Source organism: Sodiomyces alcalophilus, assembly GCF_042370955.1.
Source record: "Sodiomyces alcalophilus JCM 7366 unplaced genomic scaffold ACRALscaffold_4, whole genome shotgun sequence".
Classification (NCBI taxonomy): Eukaryota; Fungi; Ascomycota; class Sordariomycetes; order Glomerellales; family Plectosphaerellaceae; genus Sodiomyces; species Sodiomyces alcalophilus.
Genome location: NW_027263535.1, coordinates 1132643 through 1152837, shown reverse-complemented (window position 1 = coordinate 1152837; position 20195 = coordinate 1132643). Strand labels below are relative to the sequence as shown.

Below are 20195 nucleotides of genomic sequence, written 5' to 3'. Positions count from 1 at the left end.
ACCTATCAAGGTGGGATGTCTCAACGGCGTAGGTCGGTGGCGGCCCTTCAGAGAAACACGGCAACAGTTCTAGTAACGCCCTTGCTGCCATATGCACATGGGGCACATGGGAAGGAGGGCGCGAGGCCGGTGAGTGGCTGATCCTCGGCTGATCCTACCGAGAAGTCGCACTGTCTTCCATTGTTTCAACGGACCGTGGGTTCCTCTACGAAGTAATTACCTAGAGTCCCCCTATTAATTGCCGGCAGTTGGGGTATTTGGTAAAGTCACTTGACAAGCACGTGAAAGACCCTCACCTCACACACGTGGTGTGATTTGGAGAATCCAGCTAGAGTTTTGACGGCAACATGAGTTCTTACCATACGACGTTACATGGCCACATTACACCGTAGAAGGTAACACAACGCTCTGTATGCCAAAGCGTCTGCCCTGCAGTCTCGAATAGTCAAGGAACTGCCGTGGAAACGAACAGCTTGTTGGCTGCACGTGTACTGAGACGCCACCCTCCATCGACCATCGCCGGATCTAGGCAGGTGGCATGCGTCAGTGTTGGACGACACAACAACTAACCTGGAAACAGCTGCGTTGTATGTTCAACGGGAAAGTTGGTGGCGAACGCTAATGCACCTAGCTCTTTAGCAAATGGACCATTGTTAGAGCGACTTTTTCTTGTCGAATTCTATCGTTCCACGAGCCACTACGAGCGTACGTTGTACGAAGTGCGCTATTCAGCATGGCCGAGCAGCCATTACCTATGCGACCACGAGAGCTAGTATACTTAGTACACGTACCAAGACGCGCTGACGGTGTCGTCACCGGTGGCAACCAGCAGGCCTCGTATGCTACTTGAGACCTAATTCGGCCAGTCGCCGCCTTTCACGCGACGTCGGCCTAGAGGTTCGGATTCGACAAGTGACCAGACCAGTCAGAGCAGGGCTGTCCCGCCTCGCCCTTTTCGTTGCCCTTACGCCGGGAACGGACCCTGTTCGTACTGGGAGTAGATAGAAGAAGCCATGATCCCATACATTGTAGCGGGCTTTCCTTGTCTGGTTTATGGAATCAATACGAGAAATCGAGCGGACATTTGTCCATACCACCATTTCCGAACGTAGCTGGTGTATCGACTGAGCATTATCGGCACCAGTGCCGTGCGATCGCCATAATGCCTATTGCTGTATCGCCCATGCGGCCGCGGACAGGCATCACCCGATTCACCAACTGTCGTCTGGTGAAAGGGGACGCACTCGTTGAAGAAGACCTGTGGATAAGCTCCCAGTCCGGAAAGATCATCTCCAGTCAAGCGGCCTTTTTCGACGAGCTTGCCTTGCCAGACGAATCGATTGACTTGGGAGGTCGGATCATCTCGCCCGGCTTAATCGATGTCCAGCTTAACGGCGCTTTTGGGTTCAGCTTTTCCACACTGCTCGAGGACACCGCGCAGTATGGCAAGGAATTTCTGGAAGTGAGAAAAAGACTGGTTGCCACAGGGGTCACGTCGTTTCTCCCAACACTGACTAGTCAAACGCCCGAGTTGTACCAAAAGGTACGCTTATTCCGTTGGAATCCTTAGTAAGGAGAATAAGAATCTGAACAGCCCTAGGTGCTGCCATATCTTGGGCCTTCGCGTGGCGTTCGCCGGTCTGAGGATGGCTCCGAGTCCTTGGGTGCACATGTCGAGGGACCGTTCCTGAATCCCGCGAAAAATGGCATCCACTCAAAGGACGTGCTTCGGGAGGCCCATACGTTCGAAGACATTGAAGCGTGCTATGGCAAAGCCAATCTGGACGCCGGGCAAAGCGATGGCCCGATCACCATGGTCACTGTAGCCCCCGAGCGAGGCCAGATGTCGAAGCTCATTCCCGAGCTTCGGAAACGGGGAATCATCTGCTCCATTGGACATTCCGAGGCCACGTACGAGGAGGCCCTGGTCGCTATCGACGGCGGCGCCACCATGATCACGCACCTTTTCAACGCCATGCGACCTCTTCACCATCGTAATCCTGGTATTTTTGGTGTTCTCGGTGCGGCCGAGAATTTACAGAGGCCATACTTTGGCGTCATTGCCGATGGCATCCATCTGCATCCCACGACAGTGAATATCGCATTCAGCACTTTTCCCGAAGGCTTCATTCTCGTCACCGATGCCATGCACATGATGGGCTTGCCGGATGGGGCATACCAGTGGACCAACGGAGGGGCGACAAGCAACATCGTCAAGGTTGGTCCAACCCTTCTTCTTGAGGGAACGGACACCATCGCTGGGAGGTTAGCATCCCGTATCTTACCGAGTCGCCGGTGAAATAACTTTAGCTTTATGCCTACGTCAGCTGACACACGATATAGTTCCATTAGTCTTCTCGAGTGTGTAAACAACTTTCTGAAATGGTCGGGCAGCACGATTCCCGCGGCACTCAACACCGTCACAGCCACACCAGCGGCCATGCTGGGGTGCCAGGAGACCAAGGGATCTCTGCATGCCGGGGCGGACGCTGATCTCGTTGTGTTTTCGGAGCAAGTCAGGGACGGGGTGACACAGCTGGTGATTGATCAAGTCTGGAAGTTTGGAAATCGAGTCCATTGCCGTGGGCTAAGTAATCAACGCGAGATGGGCGCATGAGCGGCGATAAAGATAGATCCAGCGTACACCAGAAGACTTATCGATAACCTTGGAAAGATGTTTAACCGAGGGTCTGGCGAATTACACTGAGCAGGAAGATTGGAGTTGTTGAAGAGTGGAGACGTGTTCACAGTGACCGATCTCTGAAGATATACTGTACGCGTGCATTAGGTACCGAGTACAACATGTGCTGTCACACGCGATCGGTCGCCCATGCGTCGAGGATTGCCTATATAAAAGCTTTGTAACGGACTTCTAGAACAGCAAGAGGAGTTCCGAGCTCCTATGATATGGGTAGATTCATGAACTGGCCTCTGTCGTCATAAGTACCTACACGGCAGATACAGACAGTTACAGTACCTGTGTACCCGACATCTCATGGTTGGAACATAAAGTGCAGCGCGGGGTACCTGACCTGCGAGAGGGAGGATTCCGAATACCACAAAAGACTCGCCGTCTCAGCTCTTATCATTATCTGATATCTTGCTTGTCTTGGCGCTATATGTGATTATCTGCCACGCTAATTATCTCAGCGTCTTTCGTTGGGCCGACCTTGTCCACTCCTGGAGCATTGGTTGTTTCACTACGTTCTACACTACAACTAGGTATATTACCTACGAAGTAGGTATTCTATACTTGAATAAGAGTACGGATAAAGAGCGGGGCTCGGTAGGTATATTCACGGTGTAGAATGAAAGTACAACAGTGCGTAGACCTCGGTCCACCAATCAAACGCCTCATAGGAGCCGTGGACAGGTCCGGGGAAGGCACACTACTACGGATAGACTAAGGTAGTGACCGGGGAGGGTCCGTGGGTCGATCTGGTGGTGGGTGAGGAGGGCCGATAGTGTCGGCACAGGTGGTGGGCAGCCTTTCTTCCTCCTCCTCACACCTGTTCGTTTGTGAGACCTATCTACGAAGTAGGTTTGGTGCTGCCCTACCTCACAATGATGGACCAAACATTCGCGGTCCTCTCTTGACGTTTGGTCCTCGTGGTCTGACAACGCAAGAGAGATCAGCCTGTCAGCCAGGTACCACCACCGCCAACGGGCATCGACGTTCGTCTCCGCTCGACTCGACGACGACCACCTGGCATTCGAGTGCGAATATCTTACACGCCTCATTTCATCGTTATTACCTGATCTTTTCACTCTCCCACCGTCCCGGCCAGCCTGGGTGTCGTCAGTTTAAAGTCACTCGCATGACGAGACTTGCCATGCCATGGATACATTCAACTCGATGCGCCAGCCGCCGCTTTCGTCTGTCACTCCCGGCGACGCCATGGGCCTGGGACCCGGGATGGTAGACGAATTCGTTTTTGGCGAGTCCCTCATGTAAGCAGCCCGTTCCTCCTGTCGGCTCGCGCCACATCATATTAACCGCCTTTCCCCGTGTACAGGGACAACACCCACAGCGCATTCCCCACACTCCCCTTTACACCGACATACGATTTCCAAGATTTCTCCACCGGCTTCGAAGACCCCTTCTCATATTCGGCCCAACAGTACGAAATCCCCGCGTCCGCTGAAGATCCAAACCAGGAATCTTCTTCTCACGAGTTGGACGACAAGTTGCTTGGCTTCTCGAACCCTGTGATCAAAGCCAGTCTGGTGGATGAGACGGGCCAACATGTCGACATCTCCATGACCGCCGAGCTCCGCGGCATGTTCTTCGTTGCAGAGGATGTCTTCGGGGGTGAAAACACGGGGCGGCCGCTCGAACTCACATGTTATCGGCGGAATCTGTGGCAATGTTTGGGCGAAGTCACAATGCCGCGACATGTCGCCGGTGTCATCGACGAGCAAGGGAACCAAGTGCCGCTTGTCGAGCTATCTGCGTCGATCAGCGCGATCGAGTCTATCGAGGGGAAGCCGACGGAGATCATCTCCATTCCCTGGAAGAGCGCGAATCCCATACCGGGAGAGGAGTACCGAGCGTCCAACGCCCCGCCCAACTTCTTTCTAGACCTGAGCACGGGACGAGAGGTAGATGCAAACCGTATCACTCTGGACATGTCTTGGAAACGGCTCCAGTTCAAGCACGCAACTGCCAACAATGGGAGGCGCAAAGGTCTCCAGCAACATTATATCGTACAGATAATTCTCCTCGCAAGGCAGCAGTCAGGTGATTGGATTCGAGTTGCGGAAATCCAGTCTAGTCCCGTCATTGTGCGGGGGAGAAGCCCGAGGAATTTCGACAGCAAGAAGAATATTCCCCTGGCGGGGGATAAGAAGCCGGACCGACGGAGCAACTCGGACGCATCTGCGTCGTCAACCCGGAAGGACATCAACGGGCATGCGACTCCCACGCCAAGGCTCGCCTCCATCGGAAGTGCTCATCAGGGTGCGCAGCATGCCGGTGACTGGACCACACCCCAGGCCTACAGGGTTACAAACGGAGGCCAACCCGCACCCAAGAGACTGGCTATGTCTCCTACCGTGGCTCGTCCACCTGTTCCTGCTTGGTCCGCCGAATCCGCCAGGCCAACAGTAAAATCTTCGGCTCCTGGCCCGGCCACCTCTGGACCTCATCGTGCTGGCACGTCTGGTCCCATAAACCTGTCCCTCTCCGAGGACGAGAGGAGCCCCAAAATGTCAAGTACAGACTTTCAGAGCCCTCAGCACACCAAAGCTGTGGCAGTAGCTGGTCCGACGTCCAGTCAAAGCCCAAAAGATGACGAAGACATGCTGTATGAGTACTTTCCGCTCAGTGTGGATGATTGGTAAGTTCCCTGTATGAGATATTCTGGAGGCACTGTCGACGAGGGGAGACTAACTTGGGCATTATCAGGATGCCTCCTGTCGAAGCGGTATACAGACCGCATGTTGTTCACCACACGACCATGCCGGCAGATGTCAAAGCACAGCAGTTGCAGAGCAAATTAAAGAGATATTTCACCGCCGAAACATGATAGCTAAGGAGAAAACGGGGGTTTGTGGATTCAGCATCCCAGTCACTTTTTTATACACTCCCCCTGGATGCTGGGAGGGAATGCCATGTAACATTAACGAAGGACTTCTGGTAAGGCCAGAGGAAAATGGTGCGATGACGCGACGAAGAGATGCAAAGTGGCCGTCGCTCAGGGGAAGTATGGCTGATAATGCGATTATACCCAACATAAAGAGAGATGCCAATTTGGCATGGATTGCTCTTCCCCCGATCATTCATACATCCAGTTGAGACCTCAGGTTCTGATTCGAGGAGCGACAGGCCAGGGAAAGTGAGCGATTACCCGGTCGATCATAGGGTGGCAGTGAGGCGCTTCTTGATCATTAACATTCTAGTCGTGCTTTGCGGCCGGTAATACCTGTGATGATACTTGCAACGAACGAAACAGGAACCTTTTTACCCTGTTATCTACGGAAGAAGACCAGGGGGGGGGGGGGGGGGGAAGAAAAGTCAGCATTCCACACGCAACCTGCTTCCCTTCAAGTTGTAAAAACACATCTGTTGTGCCCGTGACCGATTTATTCGCCCCTTATGCGCCCACGGCGTTCGTTCTAACAAACGCTTGCTGCTCCGGATTAGGTGTCAACCGGCGCGTCAGTTCAGGTTCCGGAATACGGGAGGCCATCCTGTCGGGGACGAAATCAGGAGATGCAGAACGCGCAGACTGATCACCAGAAGCCGGGCTTGCGGCGCGCAGGAGAGAAGGTGTGACAGGAAGCGGGTGCACGAGGGTTGAGGAGGTAGTTGGAGACTGGAGGTCGTCCACCACGACGTGTGTTGGCTGGTAAAGTTCTCCGCCCGCTGTACGGGCTAGGTTGGAACCGGTGCGGAGCGTTCTGGGTAGGAGCTGATCGAAGCCTTTCGCCTGAGCGACCTTTTCAATGTCACTGAAGTACTATCGATCATTGTCAACAACTCCCCGCCCAATGGTATATGTATACATGTATGCATCGGAACCAATGGCACGTACCTTGACTGTCCTGACGCGTAGCTCAAGCGTAGCGTCCTCGTCGGCCACGATCATGGCGTGGCGATGCAGCTGCAGGGCGGATAGAGTCCACATGTGATTGACGCTGGACTCGAGGCATTCGCGAAGGGCGACGGCCTTGCGGGCGCCGACGACGATGGCGACCACCTCGCGGGCGTCGAGGACGGTCTGGACGCCGACGGTCAGGGCAAGACGGGGCACCTGGGTGATGTCGTTGTCGAAGAAGCGGGCGTTGTCGAGGACGGTGTCGTAGGCGAGGGTCTTGACGCGGGTGCGCGAGGCGAGGGAGGAGCCGGGCTCGTTGAAGGCGATGTGGCCGTCGCCGCCGATGCCGGCGAGGAAGAGATCGATGCCGCCCGCGGCGACGATGGCGGCCTCGTAGGCCTCGCACTCGGCGGCGAGGTCCGGGGCGTTGCCGTTGGGGATGTGGACGTTGGTGGGAGGGATGTTGACGTGGGAGAAGAAGTGGCGCCACATGAAGGTGTGGTAGCTCTGCGGGTGGTCTCGGGGGATCCCCACGTATTCGTCCTGCAGTTCCCGTCAGGGGTTACCAGGTTGGATACGGGATTGGCGAGGCTTCAGGGAACCTACCATGTTGAAAGTGACGACATTTTCGAAGGATATCTACCGGAATTGTATCTCTCAGTCAGCGCACATCCTGCATGTCGAGGTATGGTCCCGGCTCGTGTTGTGAGGCAGACTTCGAAGACGTACTTGACCAGCGTTATATTTGTCGACGAGGAGCTGATACACGCTGATGGGGCTACCACCTGTAGGCAGTCCGAGGACAAACGGACGCTCGGGGGTCGGGTTGAATTCCTTGATCCGGTTGACGATGTAATCGGCCACATATACCGACGCCTCTTTGGCCTTTTCGCGGATGATGAGCCTCATGATGCAGCGTTTACCAAGGAGGACTAGTCTGGCAGGATACGAAAAAGGAGTGAGATATGTTGCAGAATACAAATATTCTAGGGACCTGGTATGCAGGTGGGAAGCAGGCGTGTGTAGTCAGACAGTTTTCCTCCAGCCTTATGAAAGAGTATCGGATGTTATTATGCGGCGACGGAGGGAAATAAGAGGCAGAAGAAGTGGGATTGATCTGCGCTCCATGACACTGACGACCGGGTTTCGAAGAGAGCATCATGGGTCAACCTCGTGGAGCCCGATAGCAGCCAGCTGCCACACATCCGGGTCCATGGTACAGTGGCTTTCATGATACCGGAGCAAGAAAGGTGGGACATGGAACGTGACCGTCTATACATTAAGGGCGAGGAGTGTGCGTACAGTGCTCGAAAGTTGACATGGAGCTCATGTCTCCATTCTCGTACAAGTACGAAGGGACAGCACGGTACACCGGGTCAGTGGTTTACTCTTTGTGACGGGCAGCCATCGAGTTGCCCATGGCAAGAATAGGTCCGTCCCGCTGATGGGCTCACGCTGTCTCTGGCGGACATTCGGCCCCTAGTCCAAGAACCAATGCCCATAGCCCGAGATGCTAGGCTAGAATGGGTGGTGACAGTGGCACGTAGGGCTGGTAGTGCAACAACCTTGGCGCCCACCAACGGCCCAGCCCCTCCGATGCGCCAAGATAACGACGACGGACGTATGTACTTCACAGAGTCGTACAACGCAAAGTCCAACGGAAAGTCGCCAGCGGAAGCTTCACAATGTCCGCGACGTTTAGGCTAGCGGCCGATAGTCTCCCAGCTTCTGCCAGCTGCCGGCCGAGAACCCCTTCTAGGTCTAAGCTAGAATCTCGGTCAGATTTTTCATCCTTTTCTACTTCTGATTCCCCTTCTTCTTCGTCTGAGTAGGCGGATGACTCGGCCGAAAGTGTGGAGGAGGATCACAGGACACCGGTCATGAAACAGCTCGATGATCCCGTCGTAGGCGTCTCGGAGACATCTGTAGTGCAGTACTTCGTACAGTGAGCGCCGGGGTGTAGATGGCAGCATCCATCCATCTTGGAAGCGGCGACATAAGGGATCAACGTCACATTGGAATGTTGGACGAAATTGCCAAGGACATGCACGAATAGCGGGTAGGAGTTGAAAACGATGACCTGGAGGCTGGAGTCGCTTTTGTCAATTTTAGGTACATTACTGATGTACCTTTTTGATAAGGACGAGATGAAACTTGAACGTCAATCACCTTCGGCTCCGACTGGACCCCCGCTCCCTAGGGCCCCATAATTAGTACAGGTACCTGTCGGTACAACTGATGAGCCTCCATCGGTCTGTTTCCCGGGCCAAAGCAACGTTACAATAGTGGAGCCTCCTTTTACTCACCTTCCTCTTCCCTTCCCCTTCCCACAACCACGACATGACACCTCGCTCTCAGGCACAACTACAAGGACCACATTCAAAGATGGGATGACAGCTATCGCGCTACTAGGACGGGGCTTCGGAGAATCGTCCCTAGCAGTATGGAAAGACCTTTTCCCACCCGTGCTGTCGCTGTTCTGGCACATTTCCCTCCGGGCCGCCTACTCTCTGTTCACCTTCGTAGACGTCAGGTCTCAGATGTCTGACGACTGGTGGGAAACCCCCTTGACCACCGATCGTCAGATGTCAGAGAGAAGGCATTATTATCGACGACAGGTTTGATGTTTGAACAAGCCCACCCCGCCCCAGTCAACCCCCCCTGGCCCCATCGCCTTGTCCCAAACCAGACGTGTTCGGTATCCATCCGCCTGTCTCCATCCGCCCACGTCGCCGACCTAGGATCGCCGGTTGTCGATTCCGCTCACCTTGACTCTTCCTCTGTTTCTCTATCGTTCCAAGTGACCCACCGACGTTCATCCTACACTAGGTACTTCGTGTCTCCTCTTTGAAGCTGTTCGACAATACGCATACTACCATCTCTCCCCGACTCATTACCCATCAGCTAGCTGTGCGACGTTGTCCCCATGGAGGGACGCGACCCGTAAAGAAAGGGACTCTGATTGGGATTTCCTTTGCCGGCCGGTTCCCTCTCTCTTCTCTTAACGTCGTACCCAATTGACTCCCATCTTTATCCGTTAGCCCAGGGGTGACTTGCCCGACCCTCGTTCTCGGTCCAGCCAACGGCGCTCTGAGAGCAATCCCATTGGGTTTTACGAAGACTACGACAGGACGTTTCCGCCCATCCTTTGTTTCTCTCGCCTTTTTATTCCTCTTTTCCGCTCGGTACTCGACATCGGGCAGGTTTCATACCACTCGAGCCTCCCTCAGGCGGAACGAAACCTGTGCCTGGTGCCAAGCAGTCCTCTTGACGCGGTGTAGGTTCCCATGCGACCTGCCTTTTCATCATCTACGCCTACAATTGCGTCTGCGTCCGGAGGGCATGGCTCGCGTTTTATTCCAACTATTTACTCGTCCTCTTCACATAATATACATACCCCGACGGCCTGCCTTCCCCTTTGCCATCTCACCGCCCTAGCATCTATACTCCCGTCAATGTCATGCTGTCGCTCGTTTCTGCCATGGCATCTTTCAGAAAGTCACTCCTGGCTGCTATTATCAAGCATCTATTGCGTGGCAAGTTGTTAATACAGTCCATCCTCGCATTCTGGATCTCGCCCGTATCTCCACCACAAAAGGTCTCATCTTCGACGCCATTGTTGCCAGAAACACCAGGGGAGGATGGAACCAGGCAAGCCACAACACCACTCACTCTTGTTTCGTTGAGATCCACTTGTGAGTTCCTTTGCGAGGCAGAAGCCCTCATTCTCGGTCCCCTGGCCGGCGATGGCCTTTTGCGCCTTTCTCGCGCCCTAAAGGCCCAGTTCAGGGAACGCCTGCAGTCTGATCCCGCCTGCATGCTGCCGTCCTATAACCACAAGCTGCCCCGTGGTCACGAAACCGGGCGCTACCTAGCCGTTGATGTCGGCGGTTCGACCTTGCGAGTGGCTCTGGTAGAGCTACGGGGCCGAGGTGAGCATGTCAGGGGCCGAGAGAGCGAGATTGTCAGCATGAAGTCGTACCCCATAAACCCGCATGTCAAAAGTCTGCAAGGCGTCGCTTTCTTCGACTGGATGGCTGCCAGAATCGTCGAGACGCTCGGCTCGCAAGAGAGCCGTCTCAACGGAGGTGTGTCGTCTATCATACCAATGGCTCTGGCCTGGAGCTTCCCCATCGAGTAGGGGCCCCCTTTCGTCGTTTCGCCCCCGTCTGCCGTGGGTTCCAACAGGTCGTCTAACTACTGTGTAGGCAAACTTCGCTACGCGGCGGCCTCATTCATGATATGGGTAAAGGCTTTCGAGCGGCAGATGGCCTCGTCGGAGAAGAGCTCGGGGCCGTCATCGAAGCTGCCTGTCGGCGGTCCGGCCTCCCCGCCGAGCTCTGCGTCATTCTAAACGATGGCAACGCCACTCTGCTTTCCTGCGCCTACGTGCACAACTGTACCCGCTTCGGTCTCATTCTCGGCACGGGCGTGAACATCGCCGCGTACCTCCCAGTCCCGCTCATCGGCTCCGCGAAATTCGGCGACCGACCCAAGGAATGGTTCGACGAGGCACGCAGTGTCATCGTGAACACCGAGCTCGGCATGTTTGGCAAGGATGTCCTCCCTGTTACGCGGTGGGATGCCTCGTTGAAAAGGGGTCACCCGAGACCAGATTTCCAGCCACTGGAACAGATGGTTTCTGGCATGTATATGGGTGAAATCGCGAGGTTCGCTCTCTTGGAGGCTATCAAAACGACGGGGTTGTTTGGTGGCATCATCCCTGAGAGTCTGAATTTCCCCTATTCTTTGGGGACCGAGATTATGTCCCTTGTTGAGGGGTACGCATTTCCCTACCCCGTCTTTCTTTTGTTCCTTTATACATATATATAAGGAGAAAAAAGAAAAGCCCTGAGACTCCTGCTAACACATCACAGGGACATGTCGCCGACTATGGCAAAATCCATCTCCACCTTCTCAGCTCTCCATCCTTCCCCCCACGTTCCTACCACCGTCGACCTGGCCTTTCTCCGCGACCTCTCCGCCCTCATCTCCCGCCGCTCAGCCGCCATCATCGCCGCCTCACTGTACGCCATCTGGGAACTCCGCCTCGAGGGCATTCGCGAATCCATAGCGTCTCCCGCAAGTTTGGCTGTCTCTACGGCTGAGGCCGAGGAGGAAGTGGTCCTTGAACGGACCATGGTCTCGTTCAACGGCGCCGTGATTGAGAGTTACCCCGCGTACCGAGCCATGTGTCAAGACTTTGTCGATGGGCTTGTGGCGACCGGAGATGGCTGTGCACCGGGCGTCCGTATCGACCTCGTCCCGGCCAAGGAGAGCTCTCTCTTGGGAGCTGGCGTTGCGTTGGCTTTGGCTGTCTCGGAAGCGACATGAATTGGGTGTCTTTTGATGGCCTTTGTGAGCATTGGTGCCGACTCGCCAACTCGCCAATCTGTTGCTGGGGCCTCTGCTTTGGGTCGTCTCATCCGAGCATTCGAGATGGGCATGTCGAATATCACATTGGAGCTCCGCATGACAGGACGGCAAATATGGAACACGAAGAGTTTTGCAAGAAAACCCTATTCATTGAACATAGAAGCGCAATGATGTTCTTCTGTTCTGACTGGACAGAATGCCACATGTCCAGATGCCCTTCATATCATGATGACTGGGTATCTTCTATAACCTTGCCATACCCTTAACCCCCCGAGAACCAGAACACCTATATGTTAGTCCACGTACGCCCAACCTCGTAAAGTCCATGAAATGAAGGCGTCTTCTAAGAGCCTCTGAAACCCTCCGTGTCATGTTAAATGCCGGCGTTAATGGCCAGTCGACGGCCGTTCTCGTTTTACACGTGGAGCAGTCGACCGAGGCTTCTCATCCTCATCCCCGTCCTCGTCCTCAATCTCGACCTGACCTTCCACGTCGTCGTCCTCGGCTTCGGCTGCCTCTTCCCGTTCCCGTCGTTTCCTGGCGCGCTGAACCCTGCGCAGTATAACCTCATCTTCATAGAAATCGTTGAGTGAGATGGACTATGGAGCAGCATCAACCCGTTAGCCAACTCTCTCCAAGTCAGGGAGACGGCCCCTCCTTGGGGGAACAGAGACGATAGGACCAAAAGGAAAGGAAGGAAAACAAAAACGAACCTGACTGCAGCCCGTCTGCGGACACGTCTTCGCCGCGTGTCTAGCCGTGCCGAACCATTCCACAATGGCGGCTTTTTGGAAAGTGTGATTGCATTTTCTGCTCGTAAACGGCTCGGAGAGCGGTTCCAGGGACAGCGGGCAGGTGAAGCTCTGGACCTCGCCTTCAATGACGAGATCCTCATCCGAGTCGTCCTGCTGCTGTTTGGTCCCGGCCCCACCACCCTGGCCTGCCACGGGGTTCCCGTCGCCGTCGAACCAGCGGCTGGGGTCAGGCAGCGGCACGCCGTCATCGCCAAAGATCGAGTCGTGCCAGAGCTTCTTGAAGGCGGCGTAGTCGTTGTTCAGGGCGTAGCGCTGGTGGGCGGTCAGGGATGCGTACTCGGCGGCCTTGGCGCGGCGGTTCGCCTCGAGGACGTCCAAGATGGAGCGATCCGGCGGCGGGACTTCTTCCCCTTCCTCTTCTCCTTCGTCTTGGGCGTCGGCAGCGTGGTCGGATGGGCGGGCCCGTCGCACGGGACGTGAGGGCAGGCTCTCAAAGTAGCGGGCCATGTCGGTGGCGGCGGCCCTGTCGTCTTCCAAAGCGATCTGGCGGTCGATGAGATCCCGCACGGCCTGCTCGGATTGGGTGGTCAGGTCCTCGACCTCGCGGGAGAGGGTGGACAGCGACTGTTCCACCTGGCTCTCCCTGTAGGACTTGTCGCCGCCGCGCTCGGTGCGCTTTTGGGAGAGGGTGTGCAGCTCGGCCTCGCGCTCGCCGAGGCGGTCGTTGAGGGCGGCGACGTTCTTCCCCAACATGCCGATGGACCTCTTGATGTGTTCCTCGTAGCGGCGAGTGTCGCGGCTGTTGGCGAGAGAATGGAGCGCACGTTTGGCATCGTCGGATAGGGCGCAGGAGAGGGGCTCATAGGGAGGGAGGTCGGCAGCAGATGTAGATCTGCCCGTTTCGTTGCGGCGATTCGATCGTCCTTGGAGGAGAGGCATGATTGTGAGAGGCGGGGCAGGCTGTCGAGGGGCACGATAAACCCCGGAGCCTTAAAGCGGCTGGCCGTCGGTGAGCTGAGGGAGAATATAAAGTCACGGGAAAAAGGTTCGATTTATGAAATCCAATCAGGCGGCTCAGCGTTGATCAGTTAGCTTTTGTCTGGACGTAGGAATGCGACCTGAGGGCATTCATTCAAAGGCAACGCGCTCGCGTCCAGATTGATGCACTGTAAATGCACTGTGTATGACACAGTACGAAATATTCATGCCCCCACCTTGATTCTCACTGTTCTTGATTGGTCAATGCTCTGAAGCGCTTTCGGCCAACTCGCTGAATATCAAGGAAATGGGCGGCTCCTGAGTCCTTTTTTCCCCTACCTACACCAGTGAGAGGATGAAAGTGTATCCAGTACGAAGGCGGTCATATGGAGGGCTTGACTGTCGGAATTATTGTCTGGATTTTGTGATGAAGCATCTTCGCCCGGCCTGACGAATTATGAAGCTTCATCTTCTAAGACGACTTGACCTCCGTCTACCATCTTCCAGGCCGCCCGCGGTTGATTCTGGCACCACATCCAACTCTGTCTTCACCATGGACTTCTCGTCTGGCCCAGCTTGAGACTCGGCCCGCTTCGCCCTCGCACCGCGCCGCTTCTTTGCTACAGGCGCTTCTTCCCGGTCACTTTCATCCTCTGCCTTCTTCCGCGTCTTACGCTTAGGTGGAGGAGCAGAAGATGCCTCTTCGAGAGGCTCCTCCTTTACCGATGCCACCACACGACCCGTCTTCTTCTGCCGCGAAGGCGCGTAGCAGCTCGTGCGACCACCAACGGTCAAGAATGCCAGCTTCTCCCCGTTGGGATGTACGCTCGAGCCGCTCTTGCCACCCTTGCCCCAGCGATGGTTGAACAGCCAGTCGGCCGGGAACTCGTCCGAGTCGCCCAGCTTATCGACGGCCGTCTGGCAGACGTTCCGAATGGAGTCGAATATCCTGCCCATCTCGTCGTCGCTAAAGTTGTCGCAGTACTGCTCGGGATGGACGCGGGCCTGGTACAGCACTTCGTCGGCGACCCAGTTGCCAATGCCGCTGATGTGGGTCTGATCCAGGAGGAGGGCCTTGATGGGGACGCGGCGCGACTTCATCCTCTTTGCAAGATAGTCCTTGGTAAAGACGTCGAGATCGGCAACGGGGTCCGGCCCGTTTTCCTTTAGGGGGGAGTGTTTGCGAATGTCCTCGCCGGGACAGTCGACGAGGCGGACGCGACCGAAACGCCGGGGATCCGTAAAGGCGACTTCGATCTTGGGGTTGCCCTCCGTTTCCAGTTGGAACTTCCAGTACTTTGGTGGCCACATGTCGGCTTCCCCTTCTTTCATCTTCTTGTAGTAGTTTGTATAGGCCGTCCTATCACCCTTGATATGGACCCATCCTGGGCGGGCATAGTGTGAGTCGGGTCTCAGAAAGCGGGCTGGGGTTTGTAGGACTTACCAGTCATTCCCAGATGCATCACGGCATGGGGTGGCCGATCAAATGTGACCCTGAGGCGTGAGGTGAGTGCGAGGACGAGGGCGGATTATGTTGATCGCATCATACCAGAAGTATTTGCCCTGTCGACCGGCGGACACTACTCTTCTGCCCGTTATGGCTTTCTCGAATTCCGAGGCACTGGTGCCGGCCTTCCCAAACACATTGGAATCATCAATGGCGGTGACCTTGGCAATCTTCTTCCCGACGAGATGAAGTTGGAGGAAGTGCACGCACCTCGCCACTGTGTGTATGGGGACCGCCTGGTCAGTCAATGACGGCAAGAAAATTGGCACTCAGGAGCAGGCATTGTCACCTTCTGCAATTTCAGGCATTTTAGCAGAACTGGTATGGTTCGTGTAATGAGACCGTTGCGGAATCGACGAGGAGCAGTGAATCCTGGAGTACTTCGTATGTAGCCCGTCCCGTCCGGTGCCGCCAAGCAGCCTGCGCGATGCGATCAGGACCCACTTATCGCAGATGATAAACGCGAAGTCACGGGACTTGGAAGGGCTGTGGAGATCAGTGTCGTTCGTGCACGGACGCACCAGCTCCTCTAAAAAGGGCCCGAGATTTTTAGTTGCAACTTTTTTTCTCCAACCTCCATCCCCTCACACTTTTCCTTCGCAAGCCATTACGCTTCGCTTCGGACTGTTTTGGTCAAACACAACTTGGTAAGTCAAGCATTTACGCTTTCGTATCTCGCCCCAGATGCTTCCTGATGATTACCCAAACCACATTCAAACTAGAGTCTTTGACCTTTCGGAATGAAACCACAGTTTTTGCACGTCAGTCTGACACAGCATCTACTCTCTTGTTCGAGTACTTCGAGTACGATTGCAGCATTGTATCAGTCAAAGTGTGCTAACCACCACTTCAGATGTCGCTGTCACTTTGCAAAATCAATTGATGCCATGGCTGGCTGGTCGTCGCCATGACGTCCTACTTGCGAGCCCAGCAAGTGCTGGCTCGCTTTTGTACATGAGGTAAATAATTCCCCTCTCTTTACCTCCCCCGAATCTACCTGATGAACAATTTTTCATACTCTGTATGTTGGAATTACCGACTGAGTCTTTTCATTGACGACAACAATGGCTGTTTCTGAATATTCCCACTTGAAATCCATCTCCTTGAAGTTCTTTGCCTGTACCAAAGTGCTAACAGGACTCAAGATAGTGTGCAGAAGCTCCGTCTCCCGACAAGGGTACTTCACCCTTCGACATCGTGATCCCTTCCATCATTATATGATGAAACGGCACTGGGCTCCGAGAGTATCAAATGTGCTCCACCATGAGCGACAAGCCACTTTGCGGCAGGCCTAGAAAACCTCGCCCACTGATCCATGGACTCATCATGACAACTTGCGCGAATATCCTGTCGCCATGGAAGCTGACCGGATGCAGTGTCTGAGGCCGAGTCAGAATTCGGATTGATACGAATCCAACCAACGACACAACATGGGCCGATGCGCCAGCTGCCTGGCGACACTGCGTCCGTCAGCCTCGGCGTTTATCCCACGCGCCCTGGACACCAAGCGACTCGATTGAGTGAGTCACCTCTTTCTTCTCACGCCTTGACTCCTGCCCGTGCTTCGATGATGATGAAGATGACGAGTCAGATTGTGATTATTTCCATGTTGACACAATTCTTTCTACCATTCATGCCTATCACTGATGTTGCCCTTTTTCAATCTCTCATTACCAAGACTATCTGTTACAGACAGGCTTGCTAACTTTGATCAGTCTAGACTTTTGTCATCGTCATTGGTATGTCGTCACTGCACATCCCTGGACCCCGGGGCCTCTCTCGAATGATGAACACAAAAACAACAAGACAAGCATATGTCAGAGCCTAACCGCTAGGCTGATAACGTTTTACGACTGATCCGACAATTCACCACCATGTCTACAATACAAAGTTCTTGGTTGGACCTTGACGCTAACGTATCCAAAGATGTCAGCTTCCGATTGATGGTAGACTCGAGCTGCCGGTCATTTGAACTGATATTCCGCCCAAGGTTAGTGACAACGTTTTCCTTTTCAAGACAGTTTGTCCTCCGGTTCCCTTACATGATGACTTTTAATTTTCACGACGGTCTCCATAGCTACATGCTTTGATGACAACGCCTTTGACAAGGCACCCATACTGATTTGAACCTTGCTGTTTTCACCACTTTTGTTTAATGCCATCTGATGGAACAAATGGCTAACCGAATGGAAAGCGCTAGGACAAACTGCTCTGCATATCGAGTTTCAATGCGACCCGATCGTTGGTAAGTGTTCGTAGAAATTCGTATGTCCCCCGCTGTAGCCCCGTCGTACAAAGATAGTCTCTAGAACCATCCAAATATATATCGATTTCATGTTTCTACCAACAGCTGTGTCACCCTGCTCTCATTGTGTCTTTTGTGTCCATGTTATGAAATTCAATTATTTGCTGTTCATAATGGCCAAGGCCGAAAAGGCTCCCCCGAACCTCCATAAGCCATGTTTTCATCATGACCTATGCAACCAACCCTTACTTCGTATGTACAACAGGCACTATTCCTAGGGGTATATACAATGCAATGCTAATGCGAAGCAAATATTTTACAAAACACTCGTCACAACATCGACGCTGCACCGTAAAGTGCCAGGGCCAGCCGCAAGAGAACCATACCATCTTTCACATTACGAGAGGCAACCTGGCCACTGTCGGGCGTTGCAGTCGCCGTGAATATCCCTGTCAGCACCCGTGTCGGGGTAGACGTAGTCCTGTCCGCACTGCCGGCAACCAGCCGCGACGACGAGGACGACTCCACCCTCGTCGCAAGGGGCCAGTCGCTGGAATTCTCATACAACACACCGTTGATGACGACCCCATCGCCGGCCTCAAGCATCCCAATCTGGTCCCGGCTGCAAGAGCCAAGGACGTTCCGGAGCCAGCACGTCGGGCCGGGCGAGTCGGGGAGATCGTCCCTGTGGGAGTCAGCGCGTTCGTCGCCCTCGGTGGCGTAGTCGAGCGGGTCGATCTCGTCGCCCGTGGAGACGGCCGTGCCGAGTGCGACGCGCGCGAAGAGCTGGAACGCCGTCTCGGGCTGGTAGGACGGCACCGAGTGGCCGGCCTGGTAGATGCGGCTGAAGGAGAGGTTGGCGAACTGCCGCACCACGCCGCCAATGTACGAGTCGTTGACGATGATCGGGGCGTAGCCGGCCGCGGCGAACCGGGCGCCGTGCGGCTCGCGCGCGTTCCACGCCACCGCGTCGGCGATGGCCTCGCCGCCTTGCCAGTTGCAGATGTAATCGCGGTCGCCGTAGATGAAGGCCACGCGAATGCCGTCGTCCAGGAGGGAGGCCAGCGACGGGACGAGCGAGCCGCGGACGTAGTCGCCGGTGCCCTGGAAGGCGGCAGCCACCTCCCTGCTCGCGTAGGTAAAGTTGGTGACGGCGCCGATGGCCTCCTGAACGGCGCGGGTGTTCAAGTACTCGAGGTAGGTGGCGGGCGGGAAGGAATCGGGCAGGGTCTGGGCAATGTCGTACCAGCTGCGGCCGGAGTCGGCGTAGGGCGCGACGACGGAATCGTAGCACGTCCGATAAGCGCGGGAGCAATGTTCGTTGACCAGATCGATGGCGCCGGTGCCGTTCGGGTCGTGCACTTGTTCGGCGGCGCGGCATTGGTGGATCAGGTCGAGGCAGCCGCCGTCAGCGTAGAACGAGTTGTTGGCGAGGTTGGCGCGGACGGAACTAATGGCCCGAAAGTCGTACGTGTTGGACCGGGCAAAGGCGGGATAGTAAGGGGCCTGGATGGCGTCGTCTATGCAGCCATTGACGATGCCGAGGGAGGCGAGGCGGATCTCGAGAGTCGAGTTGCGGGGGATGGAGCCATCGCGGCGCTTGGCGTTCTGTCGTTCCCAGACATGGGAGAAGACGGGCCCGAATTTGCCGCCGTAGCTCTCGGCGAAGAGATTGACACCGATACTGTTGCGGCCGGACGGGTTGAAGGAGGGGAAGGTGGCCAGGAATCCCTGGAGCATGTGCCAGACCGCCATGGCCGCCTGCTCCGTAGTGTTTGCTGTAGTATTATGATCCAGCGAGCTGAAGGTACCGTTGACGAACGTAGCATGCGCGAGTGTATCGTCGGGAGCGGGAACGGGTGGGACGATACGAGTGCCATTGAGGAGATTGACCGAGCCGTTCGTTGGGGTGTCGAAGGAGAAACCGACCTGGTTCGGCTGCGACCAAAAGGAGAGCAATTTGTGTCAGCTGATATTTCCAATCGACATTGACGAGAGACGTGCGAATAGGTAGCTTACCTGGTCGATAAATAGCATATTCGAGGCGCGATCCCAACCCCATTCCCTCGTCACGGTTTCGTACTGGTCAAGGCCCGCCTCCACAACCTCACAGGGACCGACGCCATTGAACATGCCGAAGAGAGAGCTCGCGCCCGGCCCGCCATTCAGCCAGATGGTGAGCATGTCGGTGGGCTGGCGGGCTTCGACGAACCAGAAGAAGAGGTTGGTGGGATACTCGCCGGGGACATTGACCCAGCCAGTATACTGGCGCTGGTGGCCGAAGGCGGTGCGACAGACGGAGCCATCGGGGGCTTTGTAGCTGACGGTGATGCTCCTATCGATCGGGGACCGGACGGTGGTCAGGTTGACGTCGGAAAAGGCGGGGGCGAACTGTGCCGACGCCGTAGGGGAGAGGCCCAGCAATGGCGCGAAACCTAGGAAGAGGAGGAGCACGAGGAAACGGGTGAGGAGGCTACTCGAGATTCCAGAGCGAGCGACATGGCGGCGCTGGTGCATCCCTGATAGGCATTCGTTTGTGTGCCTGGCTTTAGGGCGCGCGTCGGTCAAGCCGGAACATGAAGAAGAGGGAGGGGGGAGGGTGAAGGAGGAAGTTGTTGTCCAGCGTCAAGTCAGCAAGGTGAAGGAAAGAAGAGAGACGTCAATCGGCTACGTACGTTCGAGTAACGGGAACGGTCCGTGAGAGTCCGGGAGCTACGAATAGTAGTAGCACACCTGCTGGCAGTTGGCACTAGCTGACAAATTGACTGTTCCAGTCCTTTGCAACCACCTTCATA

General features: G+C 55.3%; 9 protein-coding genes across 9 annotated transcripts; 5 read left to right on the top strand and 4 right to left on the bottom strand.

The window, feature by feature from the left end:
• The first annotated feature begins 1055 nt into the window (after positions 1 to 1055).
• On the top strand, positions 1056 to 2848 carry ACRALDRAFT_1064325 (carbohydrate esterase family 9 protein). The gene is made up of 3 exons (XM_071016950.1): positions 1056 to 1543; positions 1601 to 2265; positions 2344 to 2848. The coding sequence occupies exons 1-3, from the start codon at positions 1163 to 1165 to the stop codon at positions 2615 to 2617; spliced, it is 1320 nt and encodes a 439-aa protein (XP_070874663.1). The 5' UTR covers positions 1056 to 1162; the 3' UTR covers positions 2618 to 2848.
• A 700-nt stretch (positions 2849 to 3548) lies between these two features.
• On the top strand, positions 3549 to 5944 carry ACRALDRAFT_1064327 (uncharacterized protein; the record flags this gene model as incomplete). The annotated part of the gene is made up of 3 exons (XM_071016951.1): positions 3549 to 3951; positions 4017 to 5339; positions 5408 to 5944. The coding sequence occupies exons 1-3, from the start codon at positions 3839 to 3841 to the stop codon at positions 5526 to 5528; spliced, it is 1557 nt and encodes a 518-aa protein (XP_070874662.1). The 5' UTR covers positions 3549 to 3838.
• A 517-nt stretch (positions 5945 to 6461) lies between these two features.
• On the bottom strand, positions 6462 to 7448 carry ACRALDRAFT_1051034 (uncharacterized protein; the record flags this gene model as incomplete). Its single annotated transcript, XM_071015667.1, has 3 exons — positions 6462 to 7082; positions 7146 to 7178; positions 7269 to 7448. The coding sequence occupies 3 exons, from the start codon at positions 7446 to 7448 to the stop codon at positions 6462 to 6464; spliced, it is 834 nt and encodes a 277-aa protein (XP_070874661.1).
• A 1450-nt stretch (positions 7449 to 8898) lies between these two features.
• On the top strand, positions 8899 to 9399 carry ACRALDRAFT_1064328 (uncharacterized protein). Its single transcript, XM_071016952.1, has one exon. It carries the CDS (start codon positions 8930 to 8932, stop codon positions 9161 to 9163), a length of 234 nt encoding a protein of 77 aa, XP_070874660.1. The 5' UTR covers positions 8899 to 8929; the 3' UTR covers positions 9164 to 9399.
• A 1110-nt stretch (positions 9400 to 10509) lies between these two features.
• On the top strand, positions 10510 to 11873 carry ACRALDRAFT_1071132 (uncharacterized protein; the record flags this gene model as incomplete). Its single annotated transcript, XM_071017831.1, has 3 exons — positions 10510 to 10627; positions 10807 to 11320; positions 11417 to 11873. 3 exons carry the CDS (start codon positions 10510 to 10512, stop codon positions 11871 to 11873), a joined length of 1089 nt encoding a protein of 362 aa, XP_070874659.1.
• Positions 11874 to 12301: 428 nt separating this feature from the next.
• On the bottom strand, positions 12302 to 13788 carry ACRALDRAFT_2053117 (uncharacterized protein; the record flags this gene model as incomplete). Its single annotated transcript, XM_071021665.1, has 2 exons — positions 12629 to 13788; positions 12302 to 12514 (listed from the first exon to the last, which is right to left on the bottom strand). The coding sequence occupies exons 1-2, from the start codon at positions 13607 to 13609 to the stop codon at positions 12302 to 12304; spliced, it is 1194 nt and encodes a 397-aa protein (XP_070874658.1). The 5' UTR covers positions 13610 to 13788.
• A 253-nt stretch (positions 13789 to 14041) lies between these two features.
• On the bottom strand, positions 14042 to 15478 carry ACRALDRAFT_1082212 (uncharacterized protein). The gene is made up of 2 exons (XM_071019277.1): positions 15093 to 15478; positions 14042 to 15033 (listed from the first exon to the last, which is right to left on the bottom strand). Exons 1-2 carry the CDS (start codon positions 15109 to 15111, stop codon positions 14114 to 14116), a joined length of 939 nt encoding a protein of 312 aa, XP_070874657.1. The 5' UTR covers positions 15112 to 15478; the 3' UTR covers positions 14042 to 14113.
• Positions 15479 to 15818: 340 nt separating this feature from the next.
• On the top strand, positions 15819 to 17502 carry ACRALDRAFT_2034668 (uncharacterized protein; the record flags this gene model as incomplete). The annotated part of the gene is made up of 5 exons (XM_071020759.1): positions 15819 to 15943; positions 16008 to 16114; positions 16605 to 16675; positions 16871 to 17145; positions 17350 to 17502. Coding segments are annotated over 2 exons (213 nt in total), but the record flags the coding sequence as incomplete, so codon positions are not given.
• ACRALDRAFT_1076836 (uncharacterized protein) lies at positions 17502 to 20025 on the bottom strand. Its single transcript, XM_071018545.1, has 2 exons — positions 19420 to 20025; positions 17502 to 19338 (listed from the first exon to the last, which is right to left on the bottom strand). Exons 1-2 carry the CDS (start codon positions 19915 to 19917, stop codon positions 17731 to 17733), a joined length of 2106 nt encoding a protein of 701 aa, XP_070874655.1. The 5' UTR covers positions 19918 to 20025; the 3' UTR covers positions 17502 to 17730.
• Between the last annotated feature and the right edge of the window lie 170 nt (positions 20026 to 20195).